General features: G+C 44.2%; 1 protein-coding gene across 4 annotated transcripts in view; it reads left to right on the top strand.

The window, feature by feature from the left end:
* Positions 1-12,918, top strand: part of LOC308326546 (uncharacterized protein) — a 30,447-nt gene extending 17,529 nt beyond the window's left edge. For 3 of the 4 annotated variants that reach the window (XM_080779481.1, XM_080779480.1, XM_080779482.1), the window contains 7 exons: positions 267-683; positions 1,448-1,501; positions 3,073-3,133; positions 7,821-7,934; positions 9,311-9,434; positions 10,946-11,097; positions 12,511-12,918. In XM_080779481.1, coding sequence (XP_080635607.1) covers positions 267-683; positions 1,448-1,501; positions 3,073-3,133; positions 7,821-7,934; positions 9,311-9,434; positions 10,946-11,097; positions 12,511-12,637 — 1,049 coding nt within the window. In that variant the 3' untranslated portion in view covers positions 12,638-12,918. The remainder of the gene's footprint in view (positions 1-266; positions 684-1,447; positions 1,502-3,072; positions 3,134-7,820; positions 7,935-9,310; positions 9,435-10,945; positions 11,098-12,510) is intronic. The other variant, XM_080779483.1, reaches the window with a different exon arrangement.
* The last annotated feature ends 6,229 nt before the right edge of the window (positions 12,919-19,147 follow it).

The following is a 19,147-nucleotide window of genomic DNA, read 5'->3' as shown; positions in this document are numbered from 1 at the left end:
CTGCTGGCAAATCCCATTGACATATATGGGATTTGCAGGCTCTTACATCACAAACTGCCGGCAAATCAGAGCACCTGTTTGAGCCAGAAAACCCCCAGATCACAGAAAATCTACTGAATGTTAAAAGTTCATGTTTTTTGGGTGCAATTGAGATTAGAAAACCTAAAAAAAATAAGAACAATTCCAAAACCTTTTCTTTAATGTCACAATCCCTTTAAGTAAAACATTAATTTGAGCACTTTTTTTAATTTGTTTTTCCATTTCAGATCAGAGTGACTCTGTGCCCTATCTGCCTCTCACTGCCATGACCAGACCCAGCACCACAGCACCGCCTGCTGGTGGCATCATGCCAGCGCTGTCTCCCTCCCTGGCACACAAGGTGTCACAGCAGGCCCCTCCCCCCTCCTCCGGTGGTCACATGACATCACAGCAGGCCCCTCCCCCCACCCCCGGTGGTCACATGACATCACAGCAGGCCCCTCCCCCCTCCCCCGGTGGTCACATGACATCACAGCAGGCCCCTCCCCCCACCCCCGGTGGTCACATGACATCACAGCAGGCCCCTCCCCCCTCCCCCGGGGGTCACATGACATCACAGCAGGCCCCTCCCCCCTCCCCCGGTGGTCACGTGACATCACAACAAGCCCCTCCTGTCAAACCTGGGGAGTACCCGTTTAAATCAGGTAATAATCCAACTATGATCTGTTGTGAGTGTGTGTTGGGGACCCCCCAAAAAATAATCATGTTTGAAATGGGGACCCCCCCAAAAAAGAATCATGTTTGAAGTGGGGACCCCCCCAAAAAAGAATCATGTTTGAACTGGGGACCCCCAAAAAAGAATCATGTTTGAAGTGGGGACCCCCCAAAAAAAACATATTTGGATTGGAATTGGAATTGTCGGCTATTTTCACAGTTGTTGCCCTGTTCATATATTTTACATTTTATTTTTAATAGTATAGTTTGCTGCTGACTATTTTTGACACAGTAATGGTCTCATTTTGTATTTATTTATTTTATTTTAGAGGTATTAAAAATCTCGTTTTGTGTATAGGTTTAGGCTGAGCTGCTGTTGACCGTGTGTGTGTGTGTGTGTGTGTGTGTGTTTCTATAGTGTTAGGTCTAGGCTGAGCTGCTGTTGACCGTGTGTGTGTGTGTGTGTGTGTGTGTTTTGTGTACAGTGTTAGGGTTAGGGTTAGGCGTGATTCATACTGCTATTTTAGAGCCGAATAAAAGTCGGTTCGTCTCTGTAGAAGAGCCTTCAATGTGACAACATTTCGGCTTGGGGGGGGGGGGGGGGGGGGGGGTCGTGTACCGTCCTAAAGTCGGCTCTTCGGTGCTACTGAAAATTTCTGACGGCACTACAGCGGTAAAATACGAGTATGAATCAGCCCTTATAGGCTGAGCTACTGCTGACTGTGTGTGTGTGTGTGTTTTGTGGTCTCTGTAGCGTCGTCACCCAGCCCCAGACTGAAGAGGAGCATCAGCTTCCCACAGGCCTCGGGTAAGAAACTCTACTCAACGTTGAACGATCGACAGAGTCACCGAGGGGCTCATGCATAAAATAGAGTAAAATACAGTTCAAAATCTATACGTTGTTCACATGCGCCTGGTTGAATCCCATGGGCTGGTCTACAGCAGAGCCATCTAATAGAAGAGTTAGGACATTGAGGGGGCAGAAACCCAGAGCCATCTAATAGAAGAGTTAGAACATTGAGGGGGCAGAAACCCTGAGGGGGCAGAAACCCAGAGCCATCTAATAGAAGAGTTAGGACATTGAGGGGGCAGAAACCCAGAGCCATCTAATAGAAGAGTTAGGACATTGAGGGGGCAGAAACCCAGAGCCATCTAATAGAAGAGTTAGGACATTGAGGGGGCAGAAACCCAGAGCCATCTAATAGAAGAGTTAGGACATTGAGGGGGCAGAAACCCAGAGCCATCTAATAGAAGAGTTAGGACATTGAGGGGGCAGAAACCCAGAGCCATCTAATGGAAGAGTTAGGACATTGAGGGGGCAGAAACCCAGAGCCATCTAATAGAAGAGTTAGGACAATTGAGGGGGCAGAAACCCAGAGCCATCTAATAGAAGAGTTAGGACATTGAGGGGGCAGAAACCCAGAGCCATCTAATAGAAGAGTTAGAACATTGAGGGGGCAGAAACCCTGAGGGGGCAGAAACCCAGAGCCATCTAATAGAAGAGTTAGGACATTGAGGGGGCAGAAACCCAGAGCCATCTAATAGAAGAGTTAGGACATTGAGGGGGCAGAAACCCAGAGCCATCTAATAGAAGAGTTAGGACATTGAGGGGGCAGAAACCCAGAGCCATCTAATGGAAGAGTTAGGACATTGAGGGGGCAGAAACCCAGAGCCATCTAATGGAAGAGTTAGGACATTGAGGGGGCAGAAACCCAGAGCCATCTAATAGAAGAGTTAGGACAATTGAGGGGGCAGAAACCCAGAGCCATCTAATAGAAGAGTTAGGACATTGAGGGGGCAGAAACCCAGAGCCATCTAATAGAAGAGTTAGGACAATTGAGGGGGCAGAAACCCAGAGACATCTAATAGAAGAGTTAGGACATTGAGGGGGCAGAAACCCAGAGCCATCTAATAGAAGAGTTAGGACATTGAGGGGGCAGAAACCCAGAGCCATCTAATAGAAGAGTTAGGACAATTGAGGGGGCAGAAACCCAGAGCCATCTAATAGAAGAGTTAGGACATTGAGGGGGCAGAAACCCAGAGCCATCTAATAGAAGAGTTAGGACATTGAGGGGGCAGAAACCCAGAGCCATCTAATAGAAGAGTTAGGACATTGAGGGGGCAGAAACCCAGAGCCATCTAATAGAAGAGTTAGGACATTGAGGGGGCAGAAAACCGAGCGCTGTTCTAATGCAGCCTGAACTGAGACAAGCTGGAGTTGGAAATGCATTGTTTTCAACGAGGGGCGGCGCAAATAAGAGCTATTTTAAGCATGTGTGCAACACGACAACTGTTTTAAAGTATTGTACAGTAACAACTAAAGTCTCTGTAATGTCTCTCTCTCTCTCTCTTTCTCCCTGTATTTACATTTATCTGCAGACATGAATCTACTGCCCTCTAAGACGCTGGTGAAGACATCTTTCTCGCCCAGCCTTGACAAGTAAGAGGCATTACATCATCATGAATCCTACAGTAAGATGCATTACATCATCATGAACCCTACAGTAAGATGCATTACATCATCATGAATCCTACAGTAAGGTGCATTACATCATCATGAATCCTATAGTAAGATGCATTACATCATGAACCCTACAGTAAGATGCATTACATCATGAATCCTACAGTAAGATGCATTACATCATCATGAATCCTACAGTAAGGTGCATTACATCATCATGAATCCTACAGTAAGATGCATTACATCATCATGAATCCTACAGTAAGATGCATTACATCATGAATCCTACAGTAAGATGCATTACATCATCATGAATCCTACAGTAAGATGCATTACATCATGAACCCTACAGTAAGATGCATTACATCATCATGAATCCTACAGTAAGATGCATTACATCATGAATCCTACAGTAAGATGCATTACATCATGAATCCTACAGTAAGATGCATTACATCATGAATCCTACAGTAAGATGCATTACATCATCATGAATCCTACAGTAAGATGCATTACATCATCATGAATCCTACAGTAAGATGCATTACATCATCATGAATCCTACAGTAAGATGCATTACATCATGAATCCTACAGTAAGATGCATTACATCATGAATCCTACAGTAAGATGCATTACATCATGAACCCTACAGTAAGATGCATTACATCATGAATCCTACAGTAAGATGCATTACATCATGAATCCTACAGTAAGATGCATTACATCATCATGAATCCTACAGTAAGGTGCATTACATCATCATGAATCCTACAGTAAGATGCATTACATCATCATGAATCCTACAGTAAGATGCATTACATCATCATGAATCCTACAGTAAGATGCATTACATCATCATGAATCCTACAGTAAGATGCATTACATCATGAATCCTACAGTAAGATGCATTACATCATCATGAATCCTACAGTAAGATGCATTACATCATGAACCCTACAGTAAGATGCATTACATCATCATGAATCCTACAGTAAGATGCATTACATCATGAATCCTACAGTAAGATGCATTACATCATGAATCCTACAGTAAGATGCATTACATCATCATGAATCCTACAGTAAGATGCATTACATCATGAATCCTACAGTAAGATGCATTACATCATGAATCCTACAGTAAGATGCATTACATCATGAACCCTACAGTAAGATGCATTACATCATGAATCCTACAGTAAGATGCATTACATCATGAATCCTACAGTAAGATGCATTACATCATCATGAATCCTACAGTAAGGTGCATTACATCATCATGAATCCTACAGTAAGATGCATTACATCATCATGAATCCTACAGTAAGATGCATTACATCATCATGAATCCTACAGTAAGATGCATTACATCATCATGAATCCTACAGTAAGATGCATTACATCATGAATCCTACAGTAAGATGCATTACATCATCATGAATCCTACAGTAAGATGCATTACATCATGAACCCTACAGTAAGATGCATTACATCATCATGAATCCTACAGTAAGATGCATTACATCATGAATCCTACAGTAAGATGCATTACATCATGAATCCTACAGTAAGATGCATTACATCATGAACCCTACAGTAAGATGCATTACATCATGAATCCTACAGTAAGATGCATTACATCATGAATCCTACAGTAAGATGCATTACATCATCATGAATCCTACAGTAAGATGCATTACATCATGAATCCTACAGTAAGATGCATTACATCATCATGAATCCTACAGTAAGATGCATTACATCATCATGAATCCTACAGTAAGATGCATTACATCATCATGAATCCTACAGTAAGATGCATTACATCATCATGAATCCTACAGTAAGATGCATTACATCATCATGAATCCTACAGTAAGGTGCATTACATCATCATGAATCCTACAGTAAGATGCATTACATCATCATGAATCCTACAGTAAGATGCATTACATCATGAATCCTACAGTAAGATGCATTACATCATGAATCCTACAGTAAGATGCATTACATCATCATGAATCCTACAGTAAGATGCATTACATCATGAATCCTACAGTAAGATGCATTACATCATGAATCCTACAGTAAGATGCATTACATCATCATGAATCCTACAGTAAGATGCATTACATCATGAATCCTACAGTAAGATGCATTACATCATCATGAATCCTACAGTAAGATGCATTACATCATCATGAATCCTACAGTAAGATGCATTACATCATCATGAATCCTACAGTAAGATGCATTACATCATCATGAATCCTACAGTAAGATGCATTACATCATCATGAATCCTACAGTAAGATGCATTACATCATGAATCCTACAGTAAGATGCATTACATCATCATGAATCCTACAGTAAGATGCATTACATCATCATGAATCCTACAGTAAGATGCATTACATCATCATGAATCCTACAGTAAGATGCATTACATCATCATGAATCCTACAGTAAGATGCATTACATCATCATGAATCCTACAGTAAGGTGCATTACATCATCATGAATCCTACAGTAAGATGCATTACATCATCATGAATCCTACAGTAAGATGCATTACATCATGAATCCTACAGTAAGATGCATTACATCATCATGAACCCTACAGTAAGATGCATTACATCATCATGAATCCTACAGTAAGATGCATTACATCATGAACCCTACAGTAAGATGCATTACATCATGAATCCTACAGTAAGATGCATTACATCATCATGAATCCTACAGTAAGATGCATTACATCATGAACCCTACAGTAAGATGCATTACATCATCATGAATCCTACAGTAAGATGCATTACATCATGAATCCTACAGTAAGATGCATTACATCATGAATCCTACAGTAAGGTGCATTACATCATCATGAATCCTACAGTAAGATGCATTACATCATGAATCCTACAGTAAGATGCATTACATCATCATGAATCCTACAGTAAGATGCATTACATCATGAATCCTACAGTAAGGTGCATTACATCATCATGAATCCTACAGTAAGATGCATTACATCATGCATCCTACAGTAAGATGCATTACATCATGAATCCTACAGTAAGGTGCATTACATCATGAATCCTACAGTAAGATGCATTACATCATCATGAATCCTACAGTAAGATGCATTACATCATGAATCCTACAGTAAGATGCATTACATCATCATGAATCCTACAGTAAGATGCATTACATCATCATGAATCCTACAGTAAGATGCATTACATCATCATGAATCCTACAGTAAGATGCATTACATCATCATGAATCCTACAGTAAGATGCATTACATCATCATGAATCCTACAGTAAGATGCATTACATCATGAATCCTACAGTAAGATGCATTACATCATGAATCCTACAGTAAGATGCATTTAGTCCAGTAAATAAAGTAAAAAAAATACCTTGGATTAATTGGATTATTTTGTTTCTCAACTGATTCTGACTGCAGGACATTAGGTCTACTATCCAGGGTGATTCTGACAGGACATTAGGTCTACTATCCAGGGTGATTCTGACAGGGCGTTAGGTCTACTATCCAGGGTGATTCTGACAGGACATTAGGTCTACTATCCAGGGTGATTCTGACAGGACATTAGGTCTACTATCCAGGGTGACTCTGACAGGACATTAGGTCTACTATCCAGGGTGATTCTGACTGCAGGACATTAGGTCTACTATCCAGGGTGATTCTGACCAGACATTAGGTCTACTATCCAGGGTGATTCTGACAGGACATTAGGTCTACTATCCAGGGTGATTCTGACAGGACATTAGGTCTACTATCCAGGGTGATTCTGACTGCAGGACATTAGGTCTACTATCCAGGGTGATTCTGACAGGACATTAGGTCTACTATCCAGGGTGATTCTGACAGGACATTAGGTCTACTATCCAGGGTGATTCTGACTGCAGGACATTAGGTCTACTATCCAGGGTGGTTCTGACTGCAGGACATTAGGTCTACTATCCAGGGTGATTCTGACCAGACATTAGGTCTACTATCCAGGGTGATTCTGACAGGACATTAGGTCTACTATCCAGGGTGATTCTGACAGGACATTAGGTCTACTATCCAGGGTGATTCTGACAGGACATTAGGTCTACTATCCAGGGTGATTCTGACAGGACATTAGGTCTACTAGCCAGGATTAAAAATCTACCCTAATCTGCTCACTGCTAATACCTTAAATTTGCCTGAATCCAAGATGACACCATTGATAACTTATTATAAGGCAATATTTTCTAAATTTCATCATGCTTCAAGTAGCATGTGACGTGTCAAACTAGGGGGGGGGGGGGGTTCATGATTCTGAATCCATTCCAAGCATTAGTTTTGCAATAAAAAAACACTCCTTGGACTAGATTTGGCCATAATAGCCACTTGCCCAAATGTCCCCAAAATGTCACATTTGTGATGACGGATATGTCCGTTTTTAGCCCAAGGTGTCCAAGGAGTTTTAAGCCTCAGTCTGATGGCCTCTGATCTCCCCCAGTCCATATAAGGATATCCCTTTTGGTCTAGTGGTTAAGATGTTGGACTTTCACACGGGAGACCTGAGTTTTAATCCCGGGCGTGACTTCATTGTGTCCACATGTCAACAGAAAGCTGAACATTGTCCTCATTGTGTCCACATGTCAACAGAAAGCTGAACAAGGCTGACAGTCTGGACGTAGGAGGGAAGTCCCAGACTCTGCCCCGCGCCAACGGAACCCAGGCCCGACGGTCTCTGTTTGAGAGAAACACAGAGGTTGGACTGTAAGTAACGGTCAACTTAAATTCGTAAATCGTGACAGCCCTAGGGTTAGGGGGCAGGGCTAGGGTTAGGGGGCAGAGTTAGGGTTAGGGTTAGGGGGCAGGGCTAATAATGGTTAGTAAGTCTAAGAGATAAGATCTGGCTTATCCTGGTCACTAAACTGCCTCCCCCTGGCCAGCCGGGGCGCCTGATGGAGGGGAAAGGAACTGGTTGGAATAACGTGTTCTTTCCACGCGCTATACGTCCAACCAGGGAAACTCCCCCCTGTCAGGTGTAAAGGAGCAACTTGGGCACTCAGGCATGAAGGAAGCATGAGTTCAAGTCCGTTGCTCTCCCCTTGTCCCCCATATATGGGGACTAGGTTGGTGGAGGGTGTGTAGAGCCCAGGATCACATTAGATGATTGACACACAGGGGTGAAAAATGGGTTACAAAATCGCGGGATAAAAAATATATTTTTAAAAAGATCTGGCTAGGTGGAGAGGTTAATCTCCCTGTCGGTGAATTATGTCCCGACAACGACCACCTAGCCAGATATTTGTCCTGCTTAATTAATTACACTAGCCCTTACCCGTTGTGAGATATTTGCCCCCCTCTTGTGGCCGTGGGGGGGTACTGCGCCCGGTGTGTTTTTAATTCACTGATAAATGTTGCATCCTTTGGTATTCTTCTCCTGATAAACTACACGGTTTGCACACTTCTCACCATGCACAACGGCGACAGGTAGCCTGTCCACACATGGACCGCTACTTTGCATTCATATTCATGTGATATTGACAGTACAATACCCATTTTTGCATTTTTTTATCCACTAATAAATTCATTATAAATCATTAATGTGTCAAATCGGAAAAAGGGCTCCATTAAGACCTCCATATAATTATGGTCCATGCCTGTGTGAAAAGTGGGAGTGATTGGGCCAGCCAATGTTGAGATAAAGCGCTGTCAGGGACATTCATTCAGACATTCATTCAGACATTCAGACATTCGCTGAATTTTAGTATGATGATATGGCTACCTAACCAAAAATCAGTAAATTGACCCAAAACACAACAAAACGAGTGTTCCATAAGACATGTCGCGCTGGCTGCGTCTGCCCTGCAGCTGCAGGGCTGGCTGCGTCTGCCCTGCAGCTGCAGGCTGGAGGCAGCACTGTGTCAGAAGAAACAAGGAAGTGAGTTGATCAAATAGAATCCGTTTTCGGGGGTTTTACTGCGTCGTCTATTTCTCGCTCAAGTGTTTTCAAAAGCATTTTTTGAGAGCAATGTTTCGCTGTGAATGACATTGCGTGTCACTATAGTGTGTGTGTGTGACTGCTGGAAACAGGAGCTGGTGCTCCGAGGGTTTCATCGGTCGTTGTGTTTGTCTTCCGACAACAGGCCCAAAACCCAGCCGGGCCAGAAGCCCAAACTGACGCGCTCGCAGAGCTTCGGGGTTTCCAGCGCCAGCGGGATCAAACAGATGCTGTTGGAATGGTGCCGCTCCAAGACCATCGGCTACCAGGTAGGTCACTTCCTGTTGGAATGGTCTCTCTCTCTCTCTCTCTCTCTCTCTCTCTCTCCCCATCTCTCTGCCTACCAGTGTCACCATCAAAGGGGAATCAAATATAACAGAAACTGCAGGTCTGGAAACTTTGTTGTTGTTGTGTTCTCTGTGTCACTCTGCTCTGTGCGACTGTGTTGTTGTGTTGTTGTGTTGGTGTGTTGTTGTGTTGTTGTGTTCTCTGTGTGCGCTCTGCTCTGTGTGACTGTGTTGTTGTGTTGGTGTGTTGTTGTGTTGTTGTGTTGTTGTGTGGTTGTGTTGTTGTGTTCTCTGTGCGCGCTCTGCTCTGTGTGACTGTGTTGTTGTGTTGTTGTGTTGTTGTGTTGTTGTGTGGTTGTGTTGTTGTGTTCTCTGTGCGCGCTCTGCTCTGTGTGACTGTGTTGTTGTGTAGTTGTGTTGTTGTGTTCTCTGTGTGACTGTGTTGTTGTGTTGTTGTGTGGTTGTGTTGTTGTGTTGTTGTGTTGTTGTGTTCTCTGTGTGCGCTCTGCTCTGTGTGACTGTGTTGTTGGAGGGATCATGCCTGCTCTGCTCACTCTGGCCTTACACGTGTAAATCTCTCTGGATGAGAGCATTTAGCTAAATGCACAAATGGTACGCAGCTGAGCGAGGTCACTGGCGGGTGGGCTGGCATGTACTCTGTCTGTCTGTCTGTCTGTCTGTCTGTCTGTCTGTCTGTCTGTCTGTCTGTCTGTCTGTCTGTCTGTCTGTCTGTCTGTCTGTCTGTCTGTCTGTCTGTCTGTCTGTCTGTCTGTCTGTCTGTCTGTCTGTCTGTCTGTCTGTCTGTCTGTCTGTCTGTCTGTCTGTCTGTCTGTCTGTCTGTCTGTCTGTCTGTCTGTCTGTCTGTCTGTCTGTCTGTCTGTCTGTCTGTCTGTCTGTCTGTCTGTCTGTCTGTCTGTCTGTCTGTCTGTCTGTCTGTCTGTCTGTCTGTCTGTCTGTCTGTCTGTCTGTCTGTCTGTCTGTCTGTCTGTCTGTCTGTCTGTCTGTCTGTCTGTCTGTCTGTCTGTCTGTCTGTCTGTCTGTCTGTCTGTCTGTCTGTCTGTCTGTCTGTCTGTCTGTCTGTCTGTCTGTCTGTCTGTCTGTCTGTCTGTCTGTCTGTCTGTCTGTCTGTCTGTCTGTCTGTCTGTCTGTCTGTCTGTCTGTCTGTCTGTCTGTCTGTCTGTCTGTCTGTCTGTCTGTCTGTCTGTCTGTCTGTCTGTCTGTCCGTCTGTCTGTCTGTCTGTCTGTCTGTCTGTCCTCTTCTCTAGAATATTGACATCCAGAACCTCTGTTGTCTCTCCTCCTCCTCCTCCTCCTCCTCCTCCTCCTCCTCCTCCTCCTCCTCCTCCTCCTCCTCCAGAACATTAACATCCAGAACCTCTGTTGTCTCTCCTCCTCCTCCTCCTCCTCCTCCTCCTCCTCCTCCTCCTCCTCCTCCTTCTCCAGAACATTAACATCCAGAACCTCTGTTGTCTCTCCTCCTCCTCCTCCTGCAGAACATTGACATCCAGAACTACTCGTCCAGCTGGGCGGACGGCATGGCGTTCTGTGCTCTGGTCCATTCCTTCTTCCCTCTGGAGTTCGATTACAACGAGCTGAACCCGGCCGACCGCAGACGGAACCTGGAGCTGGGCTTCTCCACCGTAGAGTAAGTTCATCATCATCATAATAATAACTGTAACGGCAATCTTTCACCTTCCAATATATGTTTGCACGTTGCGTCACAGGTGCTGGGAGTGATCCTACGCAGAGTATTAACCCATTTTGTGGCGGGAAACCCTTTTGGTGTTTTAGCATTATCTTATGCTTTAGCTATTGAAAAATAGCAGATCCACAAGCTCTTATTTTGAAAAGTCGAAGAACGACTGACACAGAAACATATAGCTTTTTCAGAAACCTGTCAGGATGTATAGAAGACATTTTTAGAATCTGATCTCAGGTCAGAAATGGGTTAACAGAAACATAACGGATGGATGTCCAGTCTTGAATCCAGTCTTGGTGTATATTCATTGAGCAGAAGTGAGCAGTTGAAATGAACATAAACATACCAGTGAAGTTATTGTATTGAGTGTGTCTGTCTCTGTGCTGCTGCTGCTGGTCAGAAGCGGTAGTGCATGCGCCCACCGTCCCCTCCTGTGTCCTATCTGATCTGATTAGTGCACCTGAGATTCTACAAATGTTCTTCTATACATCCTGACAGTTTTCTGAAGAAGCTATGTTTCTGTGTCAGTCGTTCTTCGATTTTTCAAAAAATAGCAGACCTACAAGCTCATAGCGCGCCACTCGGTGGCGCGCTATGAGCTTGTAGATCTGCTATTTTTCAATCAATACACACCCAGTGCTGTCAAATCTAAAGCCCAGCGCCACCAAGTGTTCAAAAATAATATGCCAAACCTAACCAATACTATAGCACCCTCATAATGGCTCCTATATATGATAACAACAACAACACAACCTATAGATGGTTTTCTCCACTCTAGAGTAAGTTATCTAATCTAGTCTAAGTGAGTCTCTACTGTAGAGTGACTAGTTGCATGCCTCCTGAATGATAACATCCACGTGATTGATGAATACCATCTGACTCTACTCTGCTGATTTTCTGTCATATGTCTGTCCAACCAATCAATCAATCAATCAAATAAATTACCACATGATTGATTTATACAGAAAGTGATCGAAAGCTTAGATGAACGAGGGCCGTTATGTTTTTTTATCATTCATTCATTTTTTAAGAGCCTGCCCAGGGACTACAGATGAAATTTAGCTTCGGCTAACTCTGGCCCATTTACATTACTGACATGTTGATTAATGAGCTTTGTCCCTGTCAAATAAATAAATGTTTGGAAGTTATATAAAGACGCACCTGTCAACGTCTGTCTGAACTCTGGACGGAAGCCCGTACACACACACACACACACACACACACACACAGACACACACACATGCACAGTACACACGCACGCACACACACGCATGTAAAAACGTGGAACGGATTAAAATCCCTCCCCAGTTTCACGTTGTTGTTGTTGTTCTCCCGGTGGTGTTTGTCGTCGTCCTGCAGGGTCCAGGCGGACTGCATACGACTCATCGAGGTGGACGACATGCTGGAGATGGGAAACAAGCCAGACCCCATGTGTGTGTTCACCTATGTCCAGGCCCTGTACAACCACCTGAAGACCTTTGAATGATACGTCCAGGCCCTGTACAACCATCTGAAGACCTTTGAATGATACGTCCACCATCTGAAGACCTTTGAATGATACGTCCAGGCCCTGTACAACCACCTGAAGACCTTTGAATGATACGTCCAGGCCCTGTACAGCCACCTGAAGACATTTGAATGATACGTCCAGGCCCTGTACAACCACCTGAAGACCTTTGAATGATACGTCCAGGCCCTGTACAACCACCTGAAGACCTTTGAATGATACGTCCACCATCTGAAGACCTTTGAATGATACGTCCACCATCTGAAGACCTTTGAATGATACGTCCACCATCTGAAGACCTTTGAATGATGCGGCCACCATCTGAAGACCTTTGAATGATGCGGCCACCATCTGAAGACCTTTGAATGATACGTCCACCATCTGAAGACCTTTGAATGATGCGGCCACCATCTGAAGACCTTTGAATGATACGTCCACCATCTGAAGACCTTTGAATGATGCGGCCACCATCTGAAGACCTTTGAATGATACGTCCACCATCTGAAGACCTTTGAATGATACGTCCAGGCCCTGTACAGCCACCTGAAGACCTTTGAATGATACGTCCACCACCTGAAGACCTTTGAATGATACGTCCAGGCCCTGTACAGCCACCTGAAGACCTTTGAATGATACGTCCACCATCTGAAGACCTTTGAATGATACGGCCACCATCTGAAGACCTTTGAATGATACGTCCACCATCTGAAGACCTTTGAATGATACGTCCACCATCTGAAGACCTTTGAATGATACGTCCACCATCTGAAGACCTTTGAATGATACGGCCACCATCTGAAGACCTTTGAATGATACGTCCACCATCTGAAGACCTTTGAATGATACGTCCACCATCTGAAGACCTTTGAATGATACGTCCACCATCTGAAGACCTTTGAATGATACGTCCACCACCTGAAGACCTTTGAATGATACGGCCACCATCTGAAGACCTTTGAATGATACGGCCACCACCTGAAGACCTTTGAATAATAAATAATAATAATAATAATAAAACTTTATTTGTATAGCACCTTTCATGACATGAAATGCAGCTCAAAGTGCTTTACAGAGAAATGGAGGATAAAAGAAAAGCATGGCAACAACATTAAAAACAAGCAGTAATGCAGTGAGGACATGAATAACAAAAAATAAAAAAATAAAAGATCAATTAAAAGCAATGTTGTAGAAGTGGGTCTTGAGCTGAGCTTTAAAAATGTCTACAGAGGCTGCCTGACGAAGGTACAGTGGGAGCTTGTTCCATACCGACGGCCCGTAGAAGCAAAAAGCTGCTTCCCCGTGTTTTTTAGTTGCCATTTTTTTTGGCAAAGCGAGCAGGCCGGCAGTGGAAGACCTTAGGGGGCGGTTTGGGACATATTTAGGCAGGCAGTCATGTAGGTAGGAAGGTGCGAGACCATTGAGAGCTTTATAGACAAGTAAAAGAATTTTAAAATCAATCCTAAAAACAACCGGAAGCCAGTGCAGTGATGCCAAAACTGGAGTAATATGTTCTCTCATCTTAGTTCTAGTTAAAACTCTGGCTGCTGCATTTTGGACAAGTTGTAGTCTGTCAGTTGTTTTCTTAGGCAGTCCTGAAAAGAGTGCATTGCAGTAGTCAAGCCGAGAAAAAACAAAGGCGTGGATTAGCGTTTTTGCATCGTCCAAGGACAAATAGGCTCTGATTCGTGCAATATTTCTAAGGTGAAAAAAGGCAATCTTGGTAACATGATTAATGTGTGAATTGAAATTCAATTCAGAATCAATAATAACCCCCAGGTTCTTTACTTTACTGTTACTTTCTACAGTCAGGTTACCAAGTCTGCTTATTATTGATTCTTTCTGCTCACTAGAACCGATTATGAGAACTTCTGTCTTATCCTCGTTTAGCTTGAGAAAGTTCTCACTCATCCAACATTTGATGCTAGACAGACAGGTCAACAGCGGGTCTAAAGCACAGGGATCATCTGGAGCCACAGAAAGATAAAGTTGGGTATCATCAGCATAGAAATGAAAATTGACTCCGTGGTTGGTAATGAGTTCGCCCAATGGCAGTATGTACAAGGAGAAAAGCAGAGGGCCAAGAATCGAGCCCTGTGGAATACCAGAGCTGATGTCGTGTTTGTCTGAGTCAAACTCGGCTAGATTGACAAAGTAACTTCTGTTTGATAGGTAGGAGGAAAACCAGGACAGGGCCGTACCAGACAGGCCTATCCAGTGTTCCAGACGCTGTATTAAAATTGAATGATCAATCGTGTCAAATGCAGCCGTTAGATCTAGGAGTAGGAGAACAGATACATGTTTCTTGTCAGCAGACACCCTAAGATCATTAATTACTTTTACAAGTGCTGTTTCTGTGCTGTGACCTTTCCTAAAGCCAGATTGGAATTTGTTGTGCACATTATTGTTCTGTAGAAACACATCCAATTGATGAAAGATGCATTTTTCTAAAACCTTGCCCAGAAAGGGTAGATTTGAAATGGGTCGATAGTTACCCAAAACAGAGGGATCAAGATTGTGTTTCTTGAGTAGGGGCCTAACTACAGCAGTCTTCAGTGAGTCTGGGAAGACACCTGATTGTAGAGAGCTGTTTACAATTTTTAGGATATCTCCAATCACACTGTCCAAGACCTCTTTGAGAAAGGTGGTGGGAATTTTATCCAATGAACAGGAGGATGATGTCATCTGTGATATGGTTTTGCGGAGTTCATCTTCATCAATTGCGCAGAACGTTAATAGGCTCCCCCTGGAGAGATCTACTCTGGGACCATTAGCTGCTGTTTGAGGGTTTGCTCTAGCAGCAGCACCATTCATAATATCAGCTCTAATGTTAAAGATTTTGTTATCAAAAAAGCATGCAAACTCATTACACTTAGCTTTAGAGGCCGGGAATGACTGCTTGTAGGACTGGGGGGGGTTTAAAAGTCGTTCAATGGTAGAGAATAGGACTCTGGCATTTTTCTTGTTCTCATTAATAATGCCAGAGAAATATGCCTGCCTTGCTAGACGCAAGGCTTTGTTATAGGCGACTGTTGACTTTTTAAGAATCTCTAGGTGGATGGTGAGTTTGTTTTTTCTCCACGCTCGCTCAGCTCTACGACATTCTTGCTTCAGTGAGCGTGTATGCTCATTTATCCAGGGTGTTATTCTGGTGTTATGTTTCTTTTTTGTTTTCAAAGGAGCCACTATATCAAGAGCTGACTCTAGTTTAAGATTAAAAATTTGAACCATATCATTTACTGGGGGGGTATCGGGCAGGGGGGGCCCCAGATGACGAGAGAACTCGTCGGCTGCAGAAGAGCTAAAAAAACGCTTTTTTATGGTATATTCCGTGATGTTTTTCTCTAGATCAGAGACAGTCATATTAAAACACAGCAAATAGTGGTCTGATAGCTCAGGCCTCTCAATAGTCCTTTCCACAGTGATGTTCAGCCCTCTAGAAATCACCAGGTCCAGAGTGTGCCCATGTTTATGTGTAGGCCCAACAACATGTTGGATAAACTCAAAGGAGTGCAGTAACTCTAAGAAGCCCATAGCCACAGCATCTGTAGTATCATCCAGGTGAAGATTAAGATCACCTGAGATAAGAGTTCTGTCATAGTTAGTGGAGCAGATAGATAAAAGTTCTGATATTTCTGTTAGAAATATTGCTTTACTGCATTTTGGCGGGCGATAAATGCTAATCATTGGCATAGAGGGTTGACCAAGTAGTGTAGTGGCCTGGTATTCAAAGGATGTAAAGCTGCCAAGGGTCAGAGCCTTGAATTTTAACGTGTCTGAAAAAATTATTGCCAGTCCACCTCCTTTCTTAGCCTTACGAAAAGAGTGAATGAAACTGTAGTTTGCGGGACAGGCTGGCGCTAGGAGAACAGCTCCATCCGAGCCAAGCCATGTCTCTGTTAGAAAGATTATATCTAGCTTCTCTTTACAGATTATATCATTTACAGAGGAGGACTTATTTGTTAGTGACCTGATGTTAAACAAGGCAAGGTTAAGCTTGTTGTCACATTTTTGGGGGCTGTGATGCCTGTGAGGTACAGTGACCAAACAGCATTCTCTCTCCAGACCACTCCTTGTGTTGGACACTCTATTTGAAATAACAGTAGAAATGTTGTGAACCTCAACCTGTGCAATGATTGAAACACCAGGCTTTCTAGAAGCATGGGGTCCATACATGTTTGTTGCTGCGCATAATGGACCCTGTTCATATCAGTTATCAAATGTATTTTCTAGGCAATCTGGAGCTGGGCTTGACATATGGGGCGCCGTCAGTCGGTAAACTCGTCTGTTAAGGGGGGTCGACTTTGTTCCAATGTTTATCAGGTCCACCATGCCCGGGGTGAACGAGAGGAGATGTATTGGTGAGGGAGTTAGAAATTCCTCAGTATCTTCTCCACCAGGGTACGCTGTGACTTCATGCTCTGTGATTTCTTCTCCACCAGGGGACGCTGTGACTTCAAGCTCTGATGTTTCTTCTCCACCAGGGGACGCTTCAAGCTCTGATGTGTCTTCTCCACCAGGGGACGTTTTGACTTCAAGCTCTGATGTTTCAAGCTCTGATGTTTCTTCTCCACCAGGATACACTGTGACTTCAAGCTCTGATGTTTCTTCTCCACCAGGGGACGCTGTGACTTCAAGCTCTGATGTTTCTTCTCCACCAGGGGAAGCTGTGACTTCAAGCTCTGATGTTTCTTCTCCACCAGGGGGCGCTGTGACTTCACGCTCTGCGAGTTTTACTCCTCCAGGGGGCGCTGTGACTTCACGCTCTGTGGGTTTTTCTCCTCCAAGGGGCGCTGTGACTTCAAGCTCTGATGTTTCTTCTCCACCAGGGGACGCTGTGACTTCACGCTCTGTGAGTTTTACTCCTCCAGGGGGCGCTGTGACTTCACGCCCTGTGAGTTTTACTCTTCCAGGGGGCGCTGTGATTTCACGCTCTGTGAGTTTTTCACCTCCAGGGGGTGTTGTGGCTCCACGCTCTGTGCGTTTTCCTCCTCCAGGGGGCGCTCTACGCTCTGTGCGTTTTCCTCCACCAGGGGGCGCTCTAGGCTCTGATGTTTCTTCTCCACCAGGGGACGCTGTGACTTCACGCTCTGTGAGTTTTACTCCTCCAGGGGGCGCTGTGACTTCACGCCCTGTGAGTTTTACTCTTCCAGGGGGCGCTGTGATTTCACGCTCTGTGAGTTTTTCACCTCCAGGGGGTGTTGTGACTCCACGCTCTGTGCGTTTTCCTCCTCCAGGGGGCGCTCTACGCTCTGTGCGTTTTCCTCCTCCAGGGGGCGCTCTACGCTCTGTGCGTTTTCCTCCACCAGGGGGCGCTCTACGCTCTGTGCGTTTTCCTCCACCAGGGGGCGCTGTGACTTCACGCTCTGTGAGTTTTTCTCCCCCAGGGGGCGCTGTGACTTCACGCCCTGTGAGTTCTCTCTCCCAATTCATGTTTTCAGGTAACACGTTACTGGCCAGTTTGGAGAGTTGACAGGGATGCTTCATGTTATGAAGCATGTTGGTGGAAAATAATTTAAGACCCAGCTTGTTTAGGTGTGTTGCGTCTACAAAGAGATGTCTTCTGTCCCAAAAAAAATTGAAATTGTCAATAAAATTGAATGATTTTTGCAGGGGTGTTTCTCTTGTGCATTCCGTTGAGAGCCATTTGTTGAGTGCAAACAATCTGCTGAAACGCTCACTGCCTGTCATCGGGGGCAGTGGGCCACTAATCGTAATGTCAACATCAAGAATGCTAGACACAGTGCTCAGGTCTTGCAATAAGGCACTGAAATCCTGTTTTAGGATTTCAGATTCTCCTTTTTCCGCATCACGTGCACCGATGTGCAGTATCAGCGTTTTTACCACGGGATGAGCCAGAACAATCTTTTCAATTCTTTCCCCTATAGTAGAGACTGTGTCTTTGGGAAAACATAAAACCTTTATCTTTTTGTTGCTTTTAAGATACTTTACAGCCTGATCGCCGACAATCAGAAATTCAGTAAATTCCTCTCCATTTGCTCGTCTTTCTGAGTGGCTCTTAGATCTTACCGTGCTCGGAGTGGCGTTGACACGGTTATCTGATGGCCCACTATCAACAGGCAGCAGAGGGCTAAATCTATTTGACAACATAATTTCCCTTTGGGGAGGCGTGGATTTTGATTTACTTTTCCACATTTTTCTTTTGCGAGGGGTGGGTTTTGGGTCGGGCTGGGAGCGTAGGCCAGCTGGTCTTATCAGGGCTCCGAGTCCTTCCACTTAACCGTCCTTTCATGTTATCTCTGTTCGTAATCACCGTGGAGATAGGGTTGATAACAGGCGGAGAATTACTCACAGTTTTACGTCCGTTCGAGTGCTTTGGCCTTGCGCCGAGGGTACTCCAGCCGAATGTCTTATTCTCCGTGTGATTCTCTTTCCCATGTTTTACTCCCAAATTCACTCTTAAAAGGTGTAATTCCGTTTCCAGGAATGTAATCTTTTGAAGCAGCTTCTGAAAGTCCTCTGAAGAGATTG

This window comes from Protomyctophum bolini (genome assembly GCF_963924005.1).
Source record: "Protomyctophum bolini genome assembly, chromosome: 13".
In the NCBI taxonomy this organism is placed as follows: Eukaryota; Metazoa; Chordata; class Actinopteri; order Myctophiformes; family Myctophidae; genus Protomyctophum; species Protomyctophum bolini.
This window is presented reverse-complemented; position numbering and strand designations above follow the sequence as displayed.